The 19,615-nt window shown below is 37.6% G+C and overlaps 1 protein-coding gene across 1 annotated transcript in view; it reads left to right on the forward strand.

Moving 5' to 3' along the window:
• tg (thyroglobulin) overlaps window positions 1–19,615 on the forward strand; it is a 32,465-nt gene that overhangs the window by 1,695 nt on the left and 11,155 nt on the right. Inside the window, 33 exon segments of the mRNA XM_060870333.1 lie at window positions 291–450; window positions 1,922–2,028; window positions 2,251–2,394; window positions 2,569–2,751; window positions 3,173–4,225; window positions 5,229–5,825; window positions 5,904–6,137; window positions 6,394–6,531; window positions 7,710–7,787; window positions 8,001–8,101; window positions 8,222–8,336; window positions 9,428–9,628; window positions 9,743–9,949; window positions 10,064–10,209; window positions 10,320–10,464; window positions 11,013–11,177; window positions 11,404–11,553; window positions 11,698–11,862; window positions 12,040–12,162; window positions 12,385–12,500; window positions 12,982–13,090; window positions 13,458–13,655; window positions 13,990–14,160; window positions 14,433–14,519; window positions 14,672–14,755; window positions 14,933–15,064; window positions 15,351–15,524; window positions 17,326–17,437; window positions 17,551–17,630; window positions 17,754–17,891; window positions 18,097–18,162; window positions 19,008–19,142; window positions 19,240–19,404. Coding sequence (XP_060726316.1) covers window positions 291–450; window positions 1,922–2,028; window positions 2,251–2,394; window positions 2,569–2,751; window positions 3,173–4,225; window positions 5,229–5,825; window positions 5,904–6,137; window positions 6,394–6,531; window positions 7,710–7,787; window positions 8,001–8,101; window positions 8,222–8,336; window positions 9,428–9,628; window positions 9,743–9,949; window positions 10,064–10,209; window positions 10,320–10,464; window positions 11,013–11,177; window positions 11,404–11,553; window positions 11,698–11,862; window positions 12,040–12,162; window positions 12,385–12,500; window positions 12,982–13,090; window positions 13,458–13,655; window positions 13,990–14,160; window positions 14,433–14,519; window positions 14,672–14,755; window positions 14,933–15,064; window positions 15,351–15,524; window positions 17,326–17,437; window positions 17,551–17,630; window positions 17,754–17,891; window positions 18,097–18,162; window positions 19,008–19,142; window positions 19,240–19,404 — 5,979 coding nt within the window.

Raw genomic sequence — 19,615 nt, forward strand, 5'->3', positions numbered from 1 at the left:
TACTAACATAAGATATTTCAATTTCCCAAATTTCTGTTTGGAATCTCTGTTTTACACACTTTACCACAACATTACTTGAATCACTAATCGATCTGATAATACTTTTCCTCTGTTATTTTACATAAGGAATATTTGCACAACCAAGCATGTTAATTTGAACCAATTTTCTTTCTTTTTTTATCTTTTGAAAATCCTTATATAGCCAACGCTTTGGAGGAACTGCAGCACCCTTTTCCTCACCTGTTATAAGTACAAATTATATAATATTTGTATTTGACCATTAATTTCAGGTCCAGGTGTGTGTCAGGTGAAGGAGCGTAGGCTTCTACATGGAGTTGGTGAGCCATCTCCTCCACAGTGCTCAGATGATGGGACTTTCCTTCCTGTGCAGTGCAAGTTGATTAACACCACCAATATGATGGTCTTTGATCTGTTACATACCTTCAACAGGTGAGAAATTTATCATTTTCAATTTTAACATCCTCTCCATTTATTAGACAACAAGAAAAAATAAAAAATGGATGATGAGGAAATCATAACAAAGCAGTAGAGGGTTTAGTTAAAGGTTACTTGAGTTAAGTGAGTCTAATTTCCATTACACATCCATGGTAATCTAGGGACATAATTTGCCAGGGTAGGGTGAGTGGACTGGGGATTTCTTTCTACATTTTATCGGTTATCTAAAGTACAGTCCAGTTTAAATTAGATGAGGTTGCTTAGGTGTTTCTTGTGGTGTTAGTGTAGTATGGAGACACATACTCCCAGAGATTAAACCTATTTGTCCGAGATCATAAAGAACAGGGATGTCCAAACTTTTTTCCCCAAAGGTTGACAGATTAGACCACATTAGGCACAAAAAAAAATCTCAGAGCCAGTCACTAAAACATTTTAGAGCTCCAATACAGTGAAATTAATTTTAATGGAATAAATGCATAAGCGTAACACCTGACACTTGTTGTGATATTAATGATCATAAATTGACATTTCAACAATTCACAAAAGGTTTTCCATGTTTAATGCTCATTATGATGACCTTGTTTTGTTTCATAAGGACTCATGGTATTAACATCCTTAATTACTGCAAAAATCTTTTGCCTTATGAGACACAAACATTTGCTATAGTTTTTAATGAAAATGTATTATTGTTTCTGGCTCTTTTGAAATTGTTCCATCTCGCTGTTAACTTTGCTCTTATGGTCTGTAAGAGTAAATATCATTAAGTAAATTAATAGGCAGAGATAAAAACTAACTAACTAACTACACGTATTAACACCATCCCACAGTCAAGGAAAATTGCATTGTATTTTCTACTGGTCTATCCATCATTCAATTTAAGAGAGGAGCTGCTGCCCACTTAACATCTGTCCACTTGTCCATTTGGCCTTGGGGTTGGACACCCTGGTATAGAAGCAATTTTTTTTTTTTAAATAAGTAGCATATTTTATGATGAGCTATTTTTAATGTTTCTACTGACAGTTATTCATGTCAGGCTATGGCTCCATAATTATTGTTTTTGAACTGTAGAGACATTTGGAAGTTAGATATTTCCTCCTGTCTGTCTAGAGCTTGTTTTTATCTTGTTTTACATGATTTCCATGTTATCTATCATAAACGTCATTATCTGTCATTTAAATATAGTCCACTTTTTTAAGTACCTCCAGGTTGTTGTGAATTTCCTAATTATATTATATTATACTATATTATTCATTCATTCATTCATCTTCTACCGCTTATCCGAACTACCTCGGGTCACGGGGAGCCTGTGCCTATCTCAGGCATCATTGGGCATCAAGGCTATACTATACTATACTATACTATACTATATTATATTATATTATATTATATTATATTATATTATATTATATTATATATTGTCACTATTTTTTTCACTGAACGTTTATGTGGTACATGTATATCTTAGATTTCCAGAGCTTTTCCAGACGTTCAGTGGTTTTAGAAAGGCTTTCCCTGAACTGTCCAGCTACTGTTACTGTGCTGATTCTCGAGGCAGAGAGCTTCCCAGCACTGGTGAGGCTAATACTACATCAATTCAGTAGCACAACTCTGATTCATATACAAACTTTTGACACTGTATATGTTTATGTTTGTGACAAATGTGACATACCTCAATATTTTGGCAAATAGCAGATCTGTCTTTTAAGAGCTGGTTCCCAGTTGTGTGGTTAAAGGTCATTTATCATTTTTCTGCCAGTAAATGCTCTCTAATCTGCTGCTGTTCTCACTACACAGGCCTGGAGCTGCTCCTGAGTAATGTATATGATACAGCTTTTTCAAGCCTGGATGTAGGAAGCTCCTTCTTGCAGTCCAACATGTATCGAATCCTGCAGAGGAGATACCTTGCTGTCCAGCTGGCCCTGACCGGACAATTTAGATGTGAGTTTACAATATTTCAGTCAGTATGTTAGTCAATTAAAATTTCAAAGTAAGGTTAGTCTTTGACCAATAGTTCAAAGTTAGATTGTACATGCACAACTGCAGAGGATCTGTTGAATACACTATAATACTTGTTAAATAGCTTTTGAATAACAGTAATTTATGATGATGTAGGTCCAACACCATGTGAAAGGGAACGATCTGCAAGTTCCCAAGCTGGTAATGTCTTTGTACCTTCATGTGATGCTCGTGGAATCTACTTACCAACCCAGTGCCAGGCTGGTGGGCAGTGCTGGTGTGTGGACTCTGATGGCAAGGAGATCTTTGGGACTCGTCAGCATGGAGTTCCCAACTGTCGTATGTTTTAAAAAATAATAGCCAGTTGTAACCATGTTTAAGGAATTGTTTAGCAAGCCATAAATGGGACATTTGACATCAGTCTTTACTCATTGTTAATGAACTGAGTTCAATGTTAAATCATTGGCAGTGTTTTATATTAACGTTGATAAGAGCTTGTCCTTTAAAGTGATCATGGCACTGTAATAGTGGTTGCAAATTGTAAAATTTGATTAACATGGTGTTAGATGGAGTAGTAAAAACTTGGCCAGCAGATAAAACTCTTTTTTTTGGTTCTCAGTCAAAGCAGCAGATGTTTAAATCATGCATAATGAATAATTGCAGTCACATTAGGATGACCCAAGAGTGTATGCTTTAAAATGCTTTATTCTTCCCACATGCTGCTTTTGGATCTCAGCTGTTTTCTTGCATGTTTGTGTAGGCACAGGAGCAAAAGACTGCCGCTCTGAAAGGAGACAAGCACTCTCCAGGCTCTTTTATGGTCCAGCTGGATACTTCAGCCAGAATAATGTATTTTCAGTCTCTGTGGCAAACCCACAGAAATCGTTCTCTCCTTTTGTGCCATGCAGCCTGGAATTCCAAGAGCTCCTTGCCAAATCCGGTCTTTCTGGATCCTTGCCTAAATCAGAATCACAGCATTTGGATGTTGGGGAAATTCTGGCTGAAATTGTGCAAGGATTGTTTCCCACAGGAGCTCTTGCTTTAAAGGCCCTGTCGCTCACCACAAACCCAAAAAGACTCCAGGAGAACCTTTTTGGGGGCAAGATCTTGAAGAACGCAGGCAATTTTAACTTTACTGGTACTGTTGGTGGTAGAGGCACTTTGAGATTTAGTCAGCTTTTCAGTCAGATTGGCTTGATCCAAAATGGTGAGGACCTGCTGCAGCTATCCACGTTCTTCTCAGATGACTCAGTTAGTGTAAATCTGGATCAGGAGATCTCAGATTCATATGGCCGCTTTGTAAACCTTAAGCGCAACAGAGACTTGATCAAGCTTATTGGCACAGTCCTAGAAAATGAGCAGTTCTTTACAACACTACAACAGGCAATTACCTTGCTCAAAGCAGAAGATAACAACAAGCTAGGACCAATTTTCCAGGCAGTGTTTCAGAATGACATTTGCAATGCAACTGCTACCCTGTCATCACTGTATGTACCCCAGTGCACAGAAGATGGGCAGTATCATGAGATCCAGTGCCAGGGTGCCGAATGCTGGTGTGTTGAGTCTAATGGTCTGGAGGTTATGGATTCTAGGTCAACTGGGTCCAGACCAAGATGCCCATCTCGGTGTGAGAAGGAGCGCAGAATGGCCATAGAAGTGAAATCCAGCAAGTCAGCAGGCTCGGAGGTGTTTATTCCTAAATGCGAGAAAGATGGAGCGTATGTGCCATTGCAGTGCCTTGGGAAGAGCTGCTTCTGTATGGACCACACTGGAGCTAGACACAACAAGCTAAGATCTGGAGGGTCTCTGCAGTGTGAGTAGTTATTCTGAATAAACGCCTGATTTATCTGATTATAGGGCAGACATTACAGAACAGGGCAATTCATGTAAGGTAACTGAAAAAGCTTTCTTCTCTGCATCTGCGTAAAAGTACATTTTGAATGCATGCAGTTTTTTTTCACATACTGATATTAGATGAAAAGGCATTAAGCGTTAGCTCAGGCAGGCCTCGGAGTCAAGTGCATCAGCTGCTAATCAGCCGTTTCCGGCGCGCCCAATCCGGTACGACTTCAGTAATTTACGACCCTATAAATTCCTTTCTCTCGAGCCGCTCTCGCGCACCGCTGCTGCTGCATTTCTAAACACCCCCCCCCCCCCCCCATCACCGACTCCTCCCAGCCAGAACCTGTCGTCCAGTCCATTAAGTTACCTTCACGTATTCGCGTCTCTTTCCCTTCTCCTTCTCCCTTCCCCTCTCTCTCTCCCCTATTCTATTCACCAATCTATTCTTTGTCAAACTGCAAGCGAAAAAAACAAACAAACAAACAAACAAAAAAAACTTTTCAATTACATGTATTCCATGGTTGTGTTTCTGCTCCGGTGGGTCTCTTCGATTCTTCAGCCGCCGCTCTCCCCGCTCCGTCCACGCATGCGCACGGAAGGCGCGCGGGAAAATTTGCCCAGAACAGAACCATACCGCCAACACTAACTGTATGCATATCGCTCAATAAATCTTCTTTTGACAAAGTGGTCCTGACTGAAATAATTATTGTTTAGGACAGTCACCACTTTTAAACTCACAAGGAGATATGAATATGAGACCATTACTACAGAACAGCTACATAAATACTGAAATGGTTTTAAATGTAAATGTACTACTACTAATAATAATATTAACAATTTTTCAATCGGAAAGATATTAGGCAAATTTCCTTACATTTATTTTAATTAGTTTTCCTGGGATAGCCAAAAATTCTCAAAATGGAAGTTTCTCTGACAGTGTAATGTCTTATTTTGTCATTTTCTTTCATTTCCAGGTCCAACAATCTGCCAGTTTACTGCAGCCCAGAATTTCCTGAAAACAGTCAATTCCATTCTAGTCAGTCCTGCTTCAATATCACAACTGTCTGACGTCTATATCCCTCGCTGCACTTCGGATGGTAGTTGGCACCAGATTCAGTGTGATGGCCCTCCTGAACAAGCCTTTCTGTTCTACCGCCAGTGGCGTCAAATCAACAATGCTGGAAAGCAGCTCCCTCTATCTGAACTCCTTAATATTCTGCAAGAATACAGAAGAATTCCAGAAGCAATGGCATCATTCAAGGGCTTCCTCTTTGCATTATTTCGGGCAAGACATCAGAAAGTGTTTCCTTCTTTGGCAAGATTTGACTCATTTTCAGAAATTCCATCTGAAATCCTGGATGGGAATGCTCAAACTATTTTTGGACAATCTATTTTACTGAACCCTTTGTCCCTATGGAGACTTCTCAGAGGAGACACTAGCCAGTATCCAGGCCCGCTGTCAGACTTCAGTGCTCCTTTGGGTCATTTTAACTTGCGTCAGTGCTGGTGCGTTGACCAGAAAGGAGCCATGATCCCTGGCTCCAAAGCTACAGTCAACCAGGTTCCAAAATGTAAGCATTAATCATAAGTACAAATTCATGATATTTTAGAAGTACAGCTAAAATCTTCATGCTTTTACTGTTTTGCAGGTCCAGGGTCATGCTCTTTGGTGCGGGATCAAAGTGAAATGTTGTTAGCAGAGGTTGAGAGACTGATCTCTCTTTCTAACAGCTCTAATTTGCCTGTGGGTTATAGCTTCCTCCTGGCAGAGAGTGTAACGCTAAGTCCTGAAGAGCTGCAGCATGCAATCACTTCTGGATTTCAGATTTCTGACATTCTGTTGAGTAATACAAACTCTGCCCTTCGCCTTGCAGCACACTCTAGTATGCAACTTTTGGCTTGGTTCCACCGCTATCCATATTTTTATGTCATTTAAGGCTGTTTTTACTGTAAAATCCATACAATTATATGATACTTTATGGCCTGCTATTATATTAAAGAATGAATGTTGATGAGTGCTGATAATTTACTCATTTTGTGACCTATTTAGTATTGAATTTGATAAACAGCACCATAGTAACACTGTATTTATGAACACTGCGAAAATATACATGGTTCAATGATCTCCCTTTGTTACAGCTCTTCAGTTTTACTGGCAGAGCAGCCTATTGACCAGTTTAAGAGACAGTCAAAGTCTGCTGTTTGGATATCAGCCATATAGCCCACAGTGTGATGCTTTTGGTCAGTGGCTGCCCAATCAATGTTATCCAAGCACTGGTAAGACATGACATCTTATAACATTTAATTTATAACAGCTATCAATTATTGCTGTGCAAATTTTTATTATTCACAATATTATCTATGTTTATTGTGTGATATCTGATTACAGAATACAGTATTCCTATAATGTGATATTTTGATATCAATTACAGAGTTTTCCAAGTTCTACAATGCACTGTTTAAAATTGAAGTTTCATTGACAAAACTCACACACAGTCAGTACAGTCAGTAAAACAGATGTCGATGCATTTCTTAGACTTCATTGATTTCACACAAAATGCAATTCAGTGAACACATCTTTTCAAAAATCCATAACTCTTTTGACATTCATACTCCACCATCGGCAAAACACTATATATTTGCAGCACATTTTTCAAATCCTAATATAATAGAAAATCTTAGTAGAACAATTACAAAGAAATTAAAATCTAAAATATTATCATTCATCTAATTGCAGTTTCAGCTAAAAGCATACAAAGATGTCCTGTTTGTATTCTTGTTAGTATAAGGGTCTGGCTTCAGAAGACAGGTTTATTAAGACAGGTTGGTAGGAAAGAAGAGTGGCATAGAGATTCTATAAAGTTCTTTATAAATAAATAGGGCTATTGAACAAATTGCAGCACTTATTCTTTCTTGATGTTGTCCTTCAGCTGTGACCTTTTTGTGGTTGCCACAGTGGAGCATACAATTCACATATCTGACTTTGGCACAGGTTTTACTCCAGATGCCCTAACCCTTTTTTTTTTTTAAATCTGGGCTTGTGACCGGCACTGCGAGTTAACTCCTCAATGTCTGGGTTGGTTCTTTGCCCGAGGAGTGGTGAACCCGCCCCAAGGCAGTGAGAGCATAGGATCCTGTCACTGGACCACCAGGAACTCTCTAATTTGTTCTTATTAAAGTACATAAACTTTAGTACAAAAGTGGAAATCCAGGTTTTAAAGTCTTGAAAATTGTGTAGGAAGAGTTTTGAAACAGTGGCTTTATTATTGACCGATGGCTGTAAGCCATTGAAAAAAAAACATAAAAGCATACAGTATACTGTATAATAAAAATGAATTTCCAAATAGATAGTCTAATTGTGTTGTAATGTATGCTTCAGCATTACATTATATTCCTGGTTGGATATTTTGCTTATATCAGCTATAGGAATCACATACGAGACATCTTCTCTGCAGGTCATTGTTGGTGTGTGGATGAAGTTGGAGGTTACATTACTGGATCTCTTACCGCTCGTTCCATACAACCCTTAAAGTGTAAATATTTATTACTACATTATTTTTGTGCTTAAAGCAGTTTTACAAGATTTACACATTTCCACTGCTGAATTTACTGCTGTAGCTCTTATCTGATTGTAGTTACATTTGTTTTGGCTTGGCATTGCACATGAAGAATGTTTACATCATCATTAATTATATAATCATTGCTATGGACATATAATAACAATTTTGTCACATGTTGTTTTTCAGGCCAAACTACATGCCAGAGATCAAAAGCTCAGTTCAGTATGTCTGTTTGGAGTAAGGCAACTCCTAACATGTCTGTTTCCTACAGACCATCTTGTGAGGAGGTTTGTTTATTTTTACTTGGACATATTCTTTCCAACGTGTATAAGTCATCCATTTATTATTGCAAACCAGTGTTACACCTGCGTGTGTGTGTGTGTGTGTGTGTGTGTGTGTGTGTGTAGGATGGCGATTTTTCTGTGCTCCAGAAGAATGATGGAAATGTTGCTTTGTGTGTCAGTCCTGCTACAGGAGAACTCATCCAACCAGCCACACTTAGCCTTATAGGAGAGCCAGAGTGTAAACAGAGTGGACTTTTATACAACAAAATATTTTCAAAAAGCAGTAATATAAATTCACTTTATAAATGAGTTTAAATATTAAAACTCACACGTCATGTTTAAAGATTCTATATTTCTATTTCTGGTTACTCATAAATTGCTGTATACTCTCAAAAAAACCCACTTTATTAGGAGCACTGTACTAATACTGGGTAGGACATCACTTTTCTCTCAAAGCAGTCTTTGTGGCATGTTTTCCACATGCCTGACACATCCCAAAGGTGTTCTACTGAATTTAGATCTAGTGACTGAGATGACCACTGAAGAACTCTGAACTTATTGTCATGTTCATGAAACCTTTTGCTGATTAATTGAATTTGCTTTGTGACATGGTACATTATAATGCTTGAAGTAGCTATTAGGAGATTGTAAATTGTGGACATGAAGCAATGTATGTGGTCAGCAACAATACTCCAAAAAACTTTAGGATTCAGTGACTGATTGATGTTAACAGGCCCAGACTGGGCCAAGAAAACATTCCACACGCCACAAAGCACAAGGCAGGTTGGGTCCATGGATTCATGCCCAATTCTGACCCTACCATCTGTGTGCTTTAGCAGAAATTTAGATTCATCAGGCGAGGCTGCATTTGCCTGTCTTCAGCTGTCCAGTGTAAGTGAATCTTTGCTCAGTGCAGCCTTTCTTTCAGCCTCAGCTTTCTGTACTTGGTTCAGAAAAGTGGAAACTGACCTAACCATGACTTCTGCTGTTGTAGCCCATCTACCACAAGGTTGAATGTGTTGTTCATTTTTAGATGCTTTTCTGCTCACCACAATTGTACAGAGTATTTATCTGAGTTACTAGATATTTTTTGTCAGTTCGAACCAGACTGGCCATTCTCCTCTGTTCTCTCTCATCAACAAAGCGTTTCTGTCTGCAGAACCACTGCTTACTGGATGTTTTTCTTTATTACACCATTCTAGTTGTCTGAATGATTAGATGTACAAGTGTTCATAATAAAGTGCAAAGTGAGTGTATATGCTGTGATAAAATCTATACTATATATGGTTACAAAATATGACTTATTCCTTCTTTTACATGGCTGTAAAGGTCCCAGTTGGTGTACTCTTCAGAAGAAGCTGGCATCCGAGAGAGAGGAAGGAATTGGCTATTATCCAGAGTGTATGGAAGATAGTCAGATGTTTACTCCTAGGCAGTGTGATGAGGTTTATTGCTGGTGTGTTTCTGAAAGTGGCCGGGAGATCCCCTCTACACGCAGTCCCCGCTTAAATAAAACACCTTCCTGTGACAGTAAGCATTTTCCACTTCTCTTTTTTAGCCCACTTACTTTAAATATTAGTGAAGTTTTTTCATAAGAGTTGTTTTTTTAAAGTAAAATTGCCCTTTTCCTGTGTTTTGTGTTAGCTCCACAGTGCCCTCTTGTTTTTGGCACTTCTACATCCCATGGTACTATTCTCTGTGGCAACGACAGTGTGGCTGGGGAACAAAGGCAGCGCTGTGAAGTTTTCTGTGACGAAGGTTATATGAATGCCCTGTCCGCGGAAACATTCTTGTGTGATCCTGTGAACAGAAACTGGCTGAGTGAAGCTCCTCTGGCCTACTCCTGCCAAAGTAAAATTTGAAAACACTCATAAGTATAACCTATGTAAAGATGCAATCATCACCTTTTGTTTACACCTAAAATCACCCAGAATATATTTATCTAAAAATACATGTTCTTCTCAGGAGTTCAGCCGCTGCAGACTGTGCAGGTATCTACAGTTTTGCACCTGTCTCTGGCAGAGGATCAGCAAAGCTGCAGTGTTCAGCGCTCTGTGTTGCAAGCTACTTTACAGTTTAACATGAGAGCAGCAGGACTCTGTAGCCTACAGGTATCCTACCTACACATATATAATAAAAATATATAATATATAATATTAAATTTGATATCTAATTCAGCTGTCCAGTTGAAACATATTTTCTGTGCTTGTTTGTGACTTAGCTTCCTTCTGGTCTGATCTCAATTTGTGATGAATCGTCTGTCTCTTTGGAGTGTATAAGCCAGCAAAACCTCAATGCTTACATCACTTTAAAAGCTTACCTCACTGATCTGCCAGTCAATGTCCTGCCTGATCTCCATGACATTGGTAAAAGCAACTGCATCTGATGCACAACATATACAACTGATGCACAATAAATATCTCTTTTAAATGTGCATTATACATTTAAAAGAGATCATCCATTCTGTTTTAAGGAAAGATGGTTTGAAAACAATTAAAATTTGTTAAAGATGTGGTTGCGTTTTTTAAAAATGTGTTTCTGGACTGAATGATTATATAATTCCAAAGATATCTTAGCAAAATTGTTATCTGCAATAATACGATGCAGTGTAATCTCTGTGGTTTCTTTATTCAGGGTTTTATTTACATTTTTCCAGCTGGAAATTAGCTCCACCCCAACCAAAACACAGCTGCTCAGCTCTGCTTGTTTTTCTTTAAAAAGCAAATCCACAATGCATATGTCATTGGAGTAGATGGGGTCAGTTTTGGGATAAAGTAATGTCAAATAGTTTTCATGCACCTCATAGGCACCTCTGAAAACTACAACTGCTCCTTTAAATGAATCAAACAGTAAAATTAACCCCGTTTTAAGCTGTTGTTAAGCTAGGCTAACATTAATTTATGTTTCTGTTTAGACACGGTGCTCAGCAGCCAGATGAAACTGGATGGGGTGATGGAGATGATCAGAAACAATTCGTACCAGTCAATCTTTGTCTTGGAGCGCACTACAGCCTTCTCCTTGCCTGCTTCTTTCGGCTGCTCTGTAGGGTTTTGGCTGCTCCCAGACTCTTCTGGGTGTGGTAAGCTGACTCTACTGCTCTTTTCTCTGCTAATCATAGGCCTGCCCTGGATAATGAATGGGCGAAGAGACATCTGGTCCAATACTGCCAGGTTTTATATATTTATCATGATTTTTTTATACCGTTGTGTAAGTGTACTGGAAGACCTTTTTTATATTTTTAGTACTTATCTATGGTTACTAGTAGTGTGTCTTTTTAAATTTCATACATCCTGTGTGTCTTTTAGTGCAATGTCCAGCTGGCTCGTTCTCCAGTGAAGGTAGATGTATTAAATGTCCACATGGCTCATATCAGTCTGAAGCAGGTAAGGACCTATGCATTCCCTGTGCCACAGGAACCTCCACGGCAGCCCAGGGAGCCTTCAGTCCCTCACACTGTAAGGGAAAATTTGAAAAGTGACCCATTTTGCATGCCCATGTAGAATTAATTAGAACCATCTAATGGTTGTTAGGACATGGTTGTAAGAAACTTTGTTTTTTAGTGATATAAAAGTGATGCCATTGTTATCTCTGGTGTGAAGGTGTTTCAGAGTGTCAGCAGAAAAAGCTCAACTGTACTGTAAAAGGGGACTTTCTTTCAGTCCAAAAGCACTTCTTGACTAGCAAGTGGCTTTGTGTCACAGTAGAAGGGGAGGAACTGTCCTGGACATCTGCAGATGAACCCATCACTGCAGAGCAATGCAAAGGTAACAAATGACCTAAAATCATGCAGCTAATCTCAAAAGAAGGAATGTATATTATTTATCAGTAAAAATAAATATTAAAATTTGGAATGAAGATACATACATGTTATGTCCTATTTTTGTCCATGTCCCTCATATTTCAAATTAAGTGTGTGTGTATTTGTGTGTCTATGTGAACAGTTTTGGAGAAATTTAAGGTTGTTTCAATGTCATCACTGTTGCTGAATTCTGTGGATTCTGTGGTGCTGCAGTCTATTCCCTCCTCACAGCCAATGGAAACTCAGATTAGAAAATGCGTGCTTGGTGAGTGTGTATGCATGTTGTTGTTTGCTTGTTGTTTGCTTGTTGTTTGTGTGTGTGTATGGATCATTTAGGCATGTTGTCACAATTTGAATTTGTTTCAGAAGCACTAAATCTTGAATGCACTAAAATACATAAATCACCCACTAACATTGTAAACACTTAATTAATATCTGTTATAGCAAACCAAAAGGACCATTTTGTTTTTTACTTTCCTCTCTTTAGATTGTGCAAAAGACAACTTGTGCCAGTATGTTGCTGTTTTCCGTGAGGGAGCTCAAACCTTATGTGATTTCTACAGCACACAATCAACTAATGTTGAATGCAAGACCTCTCAGGAAGTAATAAATTCACATCTTTCTCATTAACATTGATTCATTTCTCGCTAATAATGTGCATTAAATCAAGCTCTTTCACTCAGAGGCACACAAATCATCCATCTCTCCACGCAATATGCAGTGAATACATTTAATCTGCGTCTTAACACAAATATGGTCAGTGCCTCAATTTAATGTTTTGTGCTTTTCTCTGGAAAAACTATTAGATCAGGTCGATCTCTCATAAATTCAGGCTCAGGAAATTCTCCTCTATTTTTAAGAAACATTTCTGCAAGCTTTTAAGCTGTTATTTGTAAAACAATTCTAATTCAAAAAAGAAACATCTGGAAACAAATGATTGGCTAATCAAATATAGAACGGTCAAAACACACGCATGTGCATTTTTTTTCCTTTTGACATTCTTGAGTGATTTTTTTATTAAGATGGGTAACATCAGATACAGGATAAGTAATCTGCATTGACTTTGTTTCATTTGGCATTGCAGACTAAAGGGTTTCTGGGAAATGAAGCAGCTGATGCTTTCCAAACTCTGAGCTGCATGTTAAAAGTCAAGGTTGGAGACAAGCCTAATCTCACAGTGCTTAGAAAGAAAGGTATGGTAATAAATCTGGGTAGTTGTTCTAAATTGCCTAATAAATATAATAATAATGTATATATAGTCTATTTTGTATGGTGCAGCATTTGACCATATCTACAGTATAAACTGGTCCATGTATCTGTAACAAGATAAACAGTGCTATTTTTAATGTTGCCACAAGTTTTCATAACCATCTTACTCATCTTTATTTTTAGTAAGTTATACAGTAGTTAAAATGGATTTTTGGTATAGAGAATCTACTACCTCACATTTCCATGTGTCAATATTTTGATTAACTTTGGATGGCCTTGACTAAAACGTGAAACATATCAAGAATTCTTTCTCTTTCTCTCTATCCCAATTTCCTTGTTTTCATACCAAAGGACATGAATTCAATACTGCTGGAAGTAAGAGCTTTAAGAGACTGAGTTTTCACAAAGTGACTTCTGGAGCATACCGCACGGTTGTATTTGATGCAGCCGAAGCATCTCTAGATGATGTACACCACTTCTGTGCAGACAGCTGCAGTGAGGAGAGCTGCTGCGATGGCTTCATTCTCAACCAGAATGTCTTCAATGGAGGTCAGTTTTTGTTTTACCTCTGAATTAAGCACTTAAGGAATTGTTTGTAACCACCATGTTCCAATGATCACAAATGACATTGGTAAAAGCAACTGCATCTGATGCACAACATATACAACTGATCCAAAGTCACTGTTGGGCTCTTAACAAGGTCCTTAAGAACAAAAACATTGTACAGAAAAAAACAATTAAACATCATATAGGAAGATATTTTTCTTAAATATATATATATATATATATATATATATATATATATATATATATATATATATATATATATCTGTAATATGGGTAAAGGGTTGAAGAAGTAAGTTTTTCTTATTGGGATTGGCAGGATCAGTAATGTGCGGTCTGCTGAGTTTTCCTGGTGTGCTGCAGTGTAATGAGGACGACTGGGACGTAAGAGGCATAGCTTCATCCAGCCGAACCTGTGGAGCTGGACTCAAATATAACAAACAGCAGAAACGTTTCACCTTTGAATTTGGTGGACAGAATTTCATCATCAGTAAGACACTTGAAGCTCACTGCAGAATTTATGTAAAAGCTTTTGGGAAACATGTGAATGTTAAGTTTTAAATATTATAAAAGATTCAATCTTTCACCTTAAAGAGTTTTATTTGATGGAATCCCTGTGAGAGTTTAAGAGACTTTTACAGGTAGAAGCCCTTTAACAATCTAGAACTATTGAGGGTCTTAAATTATTGTAAACATTGTAGATTTTTTACGTATAAGATCATTATTACATTTTGTTGAGTAGAACTGTTGTCATGCTTCCAGCTGATTCAGCTTTGCCAGCATCAAACAAAAACAAAACTGATTACCAAGCCAGTATCATCAGCTTCCAGCAGGTCTACCTCTGGACAGGTACAGACCCAACAAACCTGCATCATGCTCTAATCTATATAACAAAGTACACATTATAGACAGTTAAGTTGACAGAACAATGCTTATCTTGAACAGCACAGCTTACTATCGTGTTTGCATTATTGGTACAACATTCATGCTTTTGTCTGCAGAGTCAGATATGAGTTCACGCCCAAAGACTGCTGGAGCATGTAGAGGATCAGCACCTCTAGAAGTTTCCAGACCAACTCTGTCTGGTATGAAACTTTCTAAGACTCGTACTTTAACTGAACTTTTAAAGAAGTTGATATAATTATGGTTGACCGGACATGGGGGACATTACTGTATTTTTCAAGAGTACTTTATTTTATAGTACTCTTGAAAAGAAAGACACTGGTGGTCAATTTGTTTACATTTGTTATATGGCCTTGTAGACTCAGTGAAGGAGAATTTTGAGGTGCTTGATGACTTTAAGACTGATTCAAAAAAAGAAATACCAAGTCAGCAGTACTGGGTCTTCAAACACCAGTTCACTGCAGAAGAGGCTCAGCTCTGGTGTCTCAAACGTAAGCTATAAACTAAGTTAATTCAATTAATCAAATTCTGTTGAAAGCTTTGATATAATTCACTTTTATGAATAAAGTTCTTATACGTTATTTTTCTTTCTGCTGGTGTAGTACGTCCGTGCACTTTAATCTCCAATAATGTACTGTTGAGTTCTTTCATAGATTTAAAAAATCACTTTAAAGGTTCAAAAGATGTTACTACCTTGATGGTACCACCACAGTGTCAAGGAAAGGTTTGTTAACTTTAATTCTGTGTGTCTGTTTTCTGTGGGCGTTTGTAATGCAGGCTGTTTGGAGGAGGAGTTTTGTCATGTGACAGACCTTCAAGATGTCGGCCCTGTGTATTTTACATGCTTGCTTTATCCTGACACACGTGTCTGTGGAGCCTATGATAAGCCTCTGAGACAGGCCTGCAGTCTGGTACTGCCACGGGATCCTCAGACTGCCTACCAGAAGAAGGGTGAGCTCAACACTCTCTCACTGTCTCACTGAGCAACCCTGCATCAATAAGCTAAACAACCTCAGTGCAGAATGAGTTAGAAACTTATGCACTTTATTTAAACAGCACCCTTTAAAGACCCCACTGTTTTTAAATTTAGTTCAGAATCTTTAATAATTTCACATGGCTCTGGTATTAGTTCTTCCCACAGCTTTGTTTTGCCAGAAACCACATGAGACCTATCTTTTCTGTATACTTAATAGCTTGTTTTGTTATCTGCTGATCTTAGCAACTGTCCCAGCATTTAAATAACTTCTAGGTTTGTACAGCTGTGTGTGTATTGCTCCTAGCCTCAGCAGTCAGTGAACTGAGAGCTCATCATCTGAGTTCTCAATGCGTGGGCAACCTGTATTAATGAGCCCTGGTGAACGAAGCAGCTGAAGATTATGTCTGGTGTACATGAGAGCTTCTAGGCTGATGTTTAAACAAATTTTGTCTTGGCAAAGCCATTAAAGCCAAATGTTTATCTGGGAAAGCTTTTCAAAGGCAACATATTTAAGATAAGCAATTTTTAAAACACAATATACACAATAGATTTATCTTTGAATATAACAATCTATCAATGTATAGAGAGAATTGTAGCTGGACCATTCAGTCTGTGTTACAGACTGCCCTTACAATTTGCATATATCACACTAAACAGAGTACCTTTGGCCCTTCTCATGACATATAAATTCACCAGATGAGCTCAGAGGATTCAACACCTCGGTCTCAGCCAAAACTGATTAATTAACAACTCATATAGCATTTAGTTTAGACCTAAGTCATGGTAGACCTAACTGCCTTTCTGCCAACTGCAATGTCACATATGAAAACCATGGAATGTTCATATAAATAAAAAAACTACTAAAATTATTTCATAATGATTTTATGATTTTACAATGGTTATGGTTGTTAGAGTCATTTTCTGAACTAATTTACCTTTAAAAATACAAAGACATTACTTAATTGCAGGGATTTCCGAGCAAACTGCAAACCTAATAAAAGTGTATATTCAGTGTTTTCACGTGTAGTGTATATTTTCGTTTGTTTCTCTGTTTGTTGTTTAGATTTTGTTATAGTTTTAAGTTAACTAGATTATTCGAATAGGCTTCTTCCTGGTACATAATTGTTCCCTTGCATTTGTAAGAAGTCTTTATTTTGTCTCCAAGGAGAAAAATCAGTATGTCATTTGTTACTGGCAGCCACACAGTAGTGAAGTTTTCCTTCACTCCATGTGGAGTGCTTTCAAACACAAAGCATATTGAGGCCATGTGGTAACAGCATCTGCAGTAGACCTTTAAGCTTCTTCAGGCTATTCTGTCTGCTATCTATAATGTCTGTGTTATGCTCTGTATGTTAATATCAAGATCATAAATATAGACATTTATTCTTTTTCAGTACACAGGAAATATGGAAATGTTTGTTTCGTGAGAATTATAGCCAAACTGCTAGGACAACATGTCTGTATATATCTGTTTATATCCATATATTGTGCCTATATTACTGTATGTAGTCATTAAGTAAGAAACTTGACTTCTTTATATATGACTATATTTCTCTTGCCATTTTTATTTTTTAAAATTCACTCTGTTTAGCTGAACTTTTCCATAATATATTACTAGCATTTGTATACAAACTCTCCTTTATTGAATTTAATCTTTATTAAAATCAGGAAACGGTCTATTGTATTGAAATTAGTACATCTGCTAACTATAGATCCTAAAGTTTTATTTATTTAGACAAATACACATAAAGCTGATTCTCAATTCTCTCTTTCCAGTCAATCTAACTGGCAGTGTGAAAAGCTTCTACAGCCGTGTGCCTTTTAGAAAGATGGTGTCTTATTCTGTCCGCTACCGTGTTGGTATGCTTAACAAGTCTATCACTGAAGGGTAAGACATAATATGACTTATAATAAGAAAGCAGAGCATCAGGAACAATGTTTACCCCAACTACAGTATGTTTTATGGTTCACGGTTAATGTTTATGTCACTGCTATGATCAGGTTCTTTGAATGTGAGAGACACTGTGATGAGGATCCTTGCTGTAGGGGAATTGGCTTTGTTCGAGACACTGGAGCATCTGGTATGAGCATGTTACAGCTTTTACAGTGAATTTTCCTGTGCTATTAATGCATACAGTGTATTGCTAATAGACAGACTACAACTACATCTCTGTCTTTCTTTTTCTTTCTCTTTCCTGGCTCAGATGTTCAGTGTCTGACTCTGAATAGTCTGGGGATTCAGACATGTGGGGAAAATGAAAGAACTAACTGGAGAGTACAGGACTGCTCTCCGTCTAAAATACAGACTGAAGTCTACCCCTTTGGCTGGTATGAGAAACCAGGTATGTATGTGTTAGGCACATATGCAGACATACAGTATGTATTTGCTTGTGACATATTCCTACAATGCAAGCATCCAGTGTGAATGCATTTAAATTACTATGTTGACTCAAAACCTCTATATTATTATTGTGAAGTTTTCCTGTAGAACAAACAAACCGATCCTACTCATTGCTTACACACATTACCCAACCTCTGTGTTTCTAGTGAATCAGTGGACAGAAAGCCCTGGTATTTGTCCTTCCTTCAAACTTCGCTCTCCCTCAAAAGTTGGTGAGAAACATACATTTTTATTTTAAACCTGTTTGGTAGAAATGATAATTTGTTATAAATAGGTGCCCTATGTCTAAGTTATACTTAACAGTGTTTTGTTCTTCTATTAGAGTAAACCTGTAATATGGAATTTTATTATGTTAACTGAATATTAATCACTACTAATTAGCTTTGGTCATATTTATGCTAACTTGAATATCGATACCATCTTTTTTTGTGTCATATCCTGCAACTGCATCTAATATAGAGTCCCAAAGGACATCAAGTGTCTCTACTGTGTAGTTACACATAAATTATGCACACAACTATAATGTAACTACTGTCAATGTGTGTGTTATGGAAAGATGACAGAAGTATTTGTATCTCATATAGGTCTTGTGCATATCAGACTTAGCATACAATTAAAGGCACAATTGATAGTACTTATACAACTGTCACACATTTTGTTCTCCAGGAGTATGAAGTACATTCAATTCATTCAATACTGTTTTTCCATTTGTGTTGTGTGATAATGTTAAATTGAACATTAACTACATAGAAATTACACTTAACATGAATGTTTGCTTTCTGCAGTAATCTGCAAAATAAAAAACAATGAATTGCTTTAAAGTCAGTGGTTGTGTCAGGTCAAGTGACATTTCTGTAACCTTTTTAGTAGTAGTAAATACATAAGGTAGTTCATCACACATCCTGATACAAAATAAACCAGCAATTTATGCTAATGTGACTACCCATGACCCGTCAGAATACATGTGCCCATCTCTACTACATTCGGATTAACTACTGTAATCCATGGTATATACAGAATGCTATGGAAATGTATTAATGTAGATTATTATTTACAGTTAATTTGAAAAACTGGAGACTACTGGATGCCTCATATGTCATGGTGGACTCATCCATCTCTGCATTCGACAAAGTTCATATCAGCAGAGATATTGCTGATGAACTGGATAGAGTCCGTGACTGGTGTGTGGCTGGTGAGACTTCCCCTTATAACACACATAATAACAACTCTGGTAATCAGTGAAAGACACACCTACAGCTGTGTGGGTGTCTGTGTGTGTTTCTCTGCAGCCTGTGAGAAGAAAGACTCCTGTAAAGCTGTGTCAGTGGCCAGCAGAGAGTCAGCAGTGAGGTGTGTCATGTACCCAGACACTCATATCTGTCTACCGACCTCCACTGGCATGCACTGTGTCCTCCTCACTAAGGAACCTGCCCAGTATATCTACATAAGGAATGGTGAGCAAAGTACTTTGGGAAATTTGCCAAACAGTTAAGAATAGACTCTACAGTCATCCTATAATGTATTTATCCAGATAACAATGTGGGTTTTTTTTTCAAGAAAACAGAAACAGAAACATTGAAACAGCCATTAATGGGACCTCAGTTTATAGTCAGAATTGTATCGTCATTATACCATTTTATCTGACCATCTGAAACATTCTTTTAA

The sequence above is a fragment of the Tachysurus vachellii genome, chromosome 5 (genome assembly GCF_030014155.1).
Source record: "Tachysurus vachellii isolate PV-2020 chromosome 5, HZAU_Pvac_v1, whole genome shotgun sequence".
In the NCBI taxonomy this organism is placed as follows: Eukaryota; Metazoa; Chordata; class Actinopteri; order Siluriformes; family Bagridae; genus Tachysurus; species Tachysurus vachellii.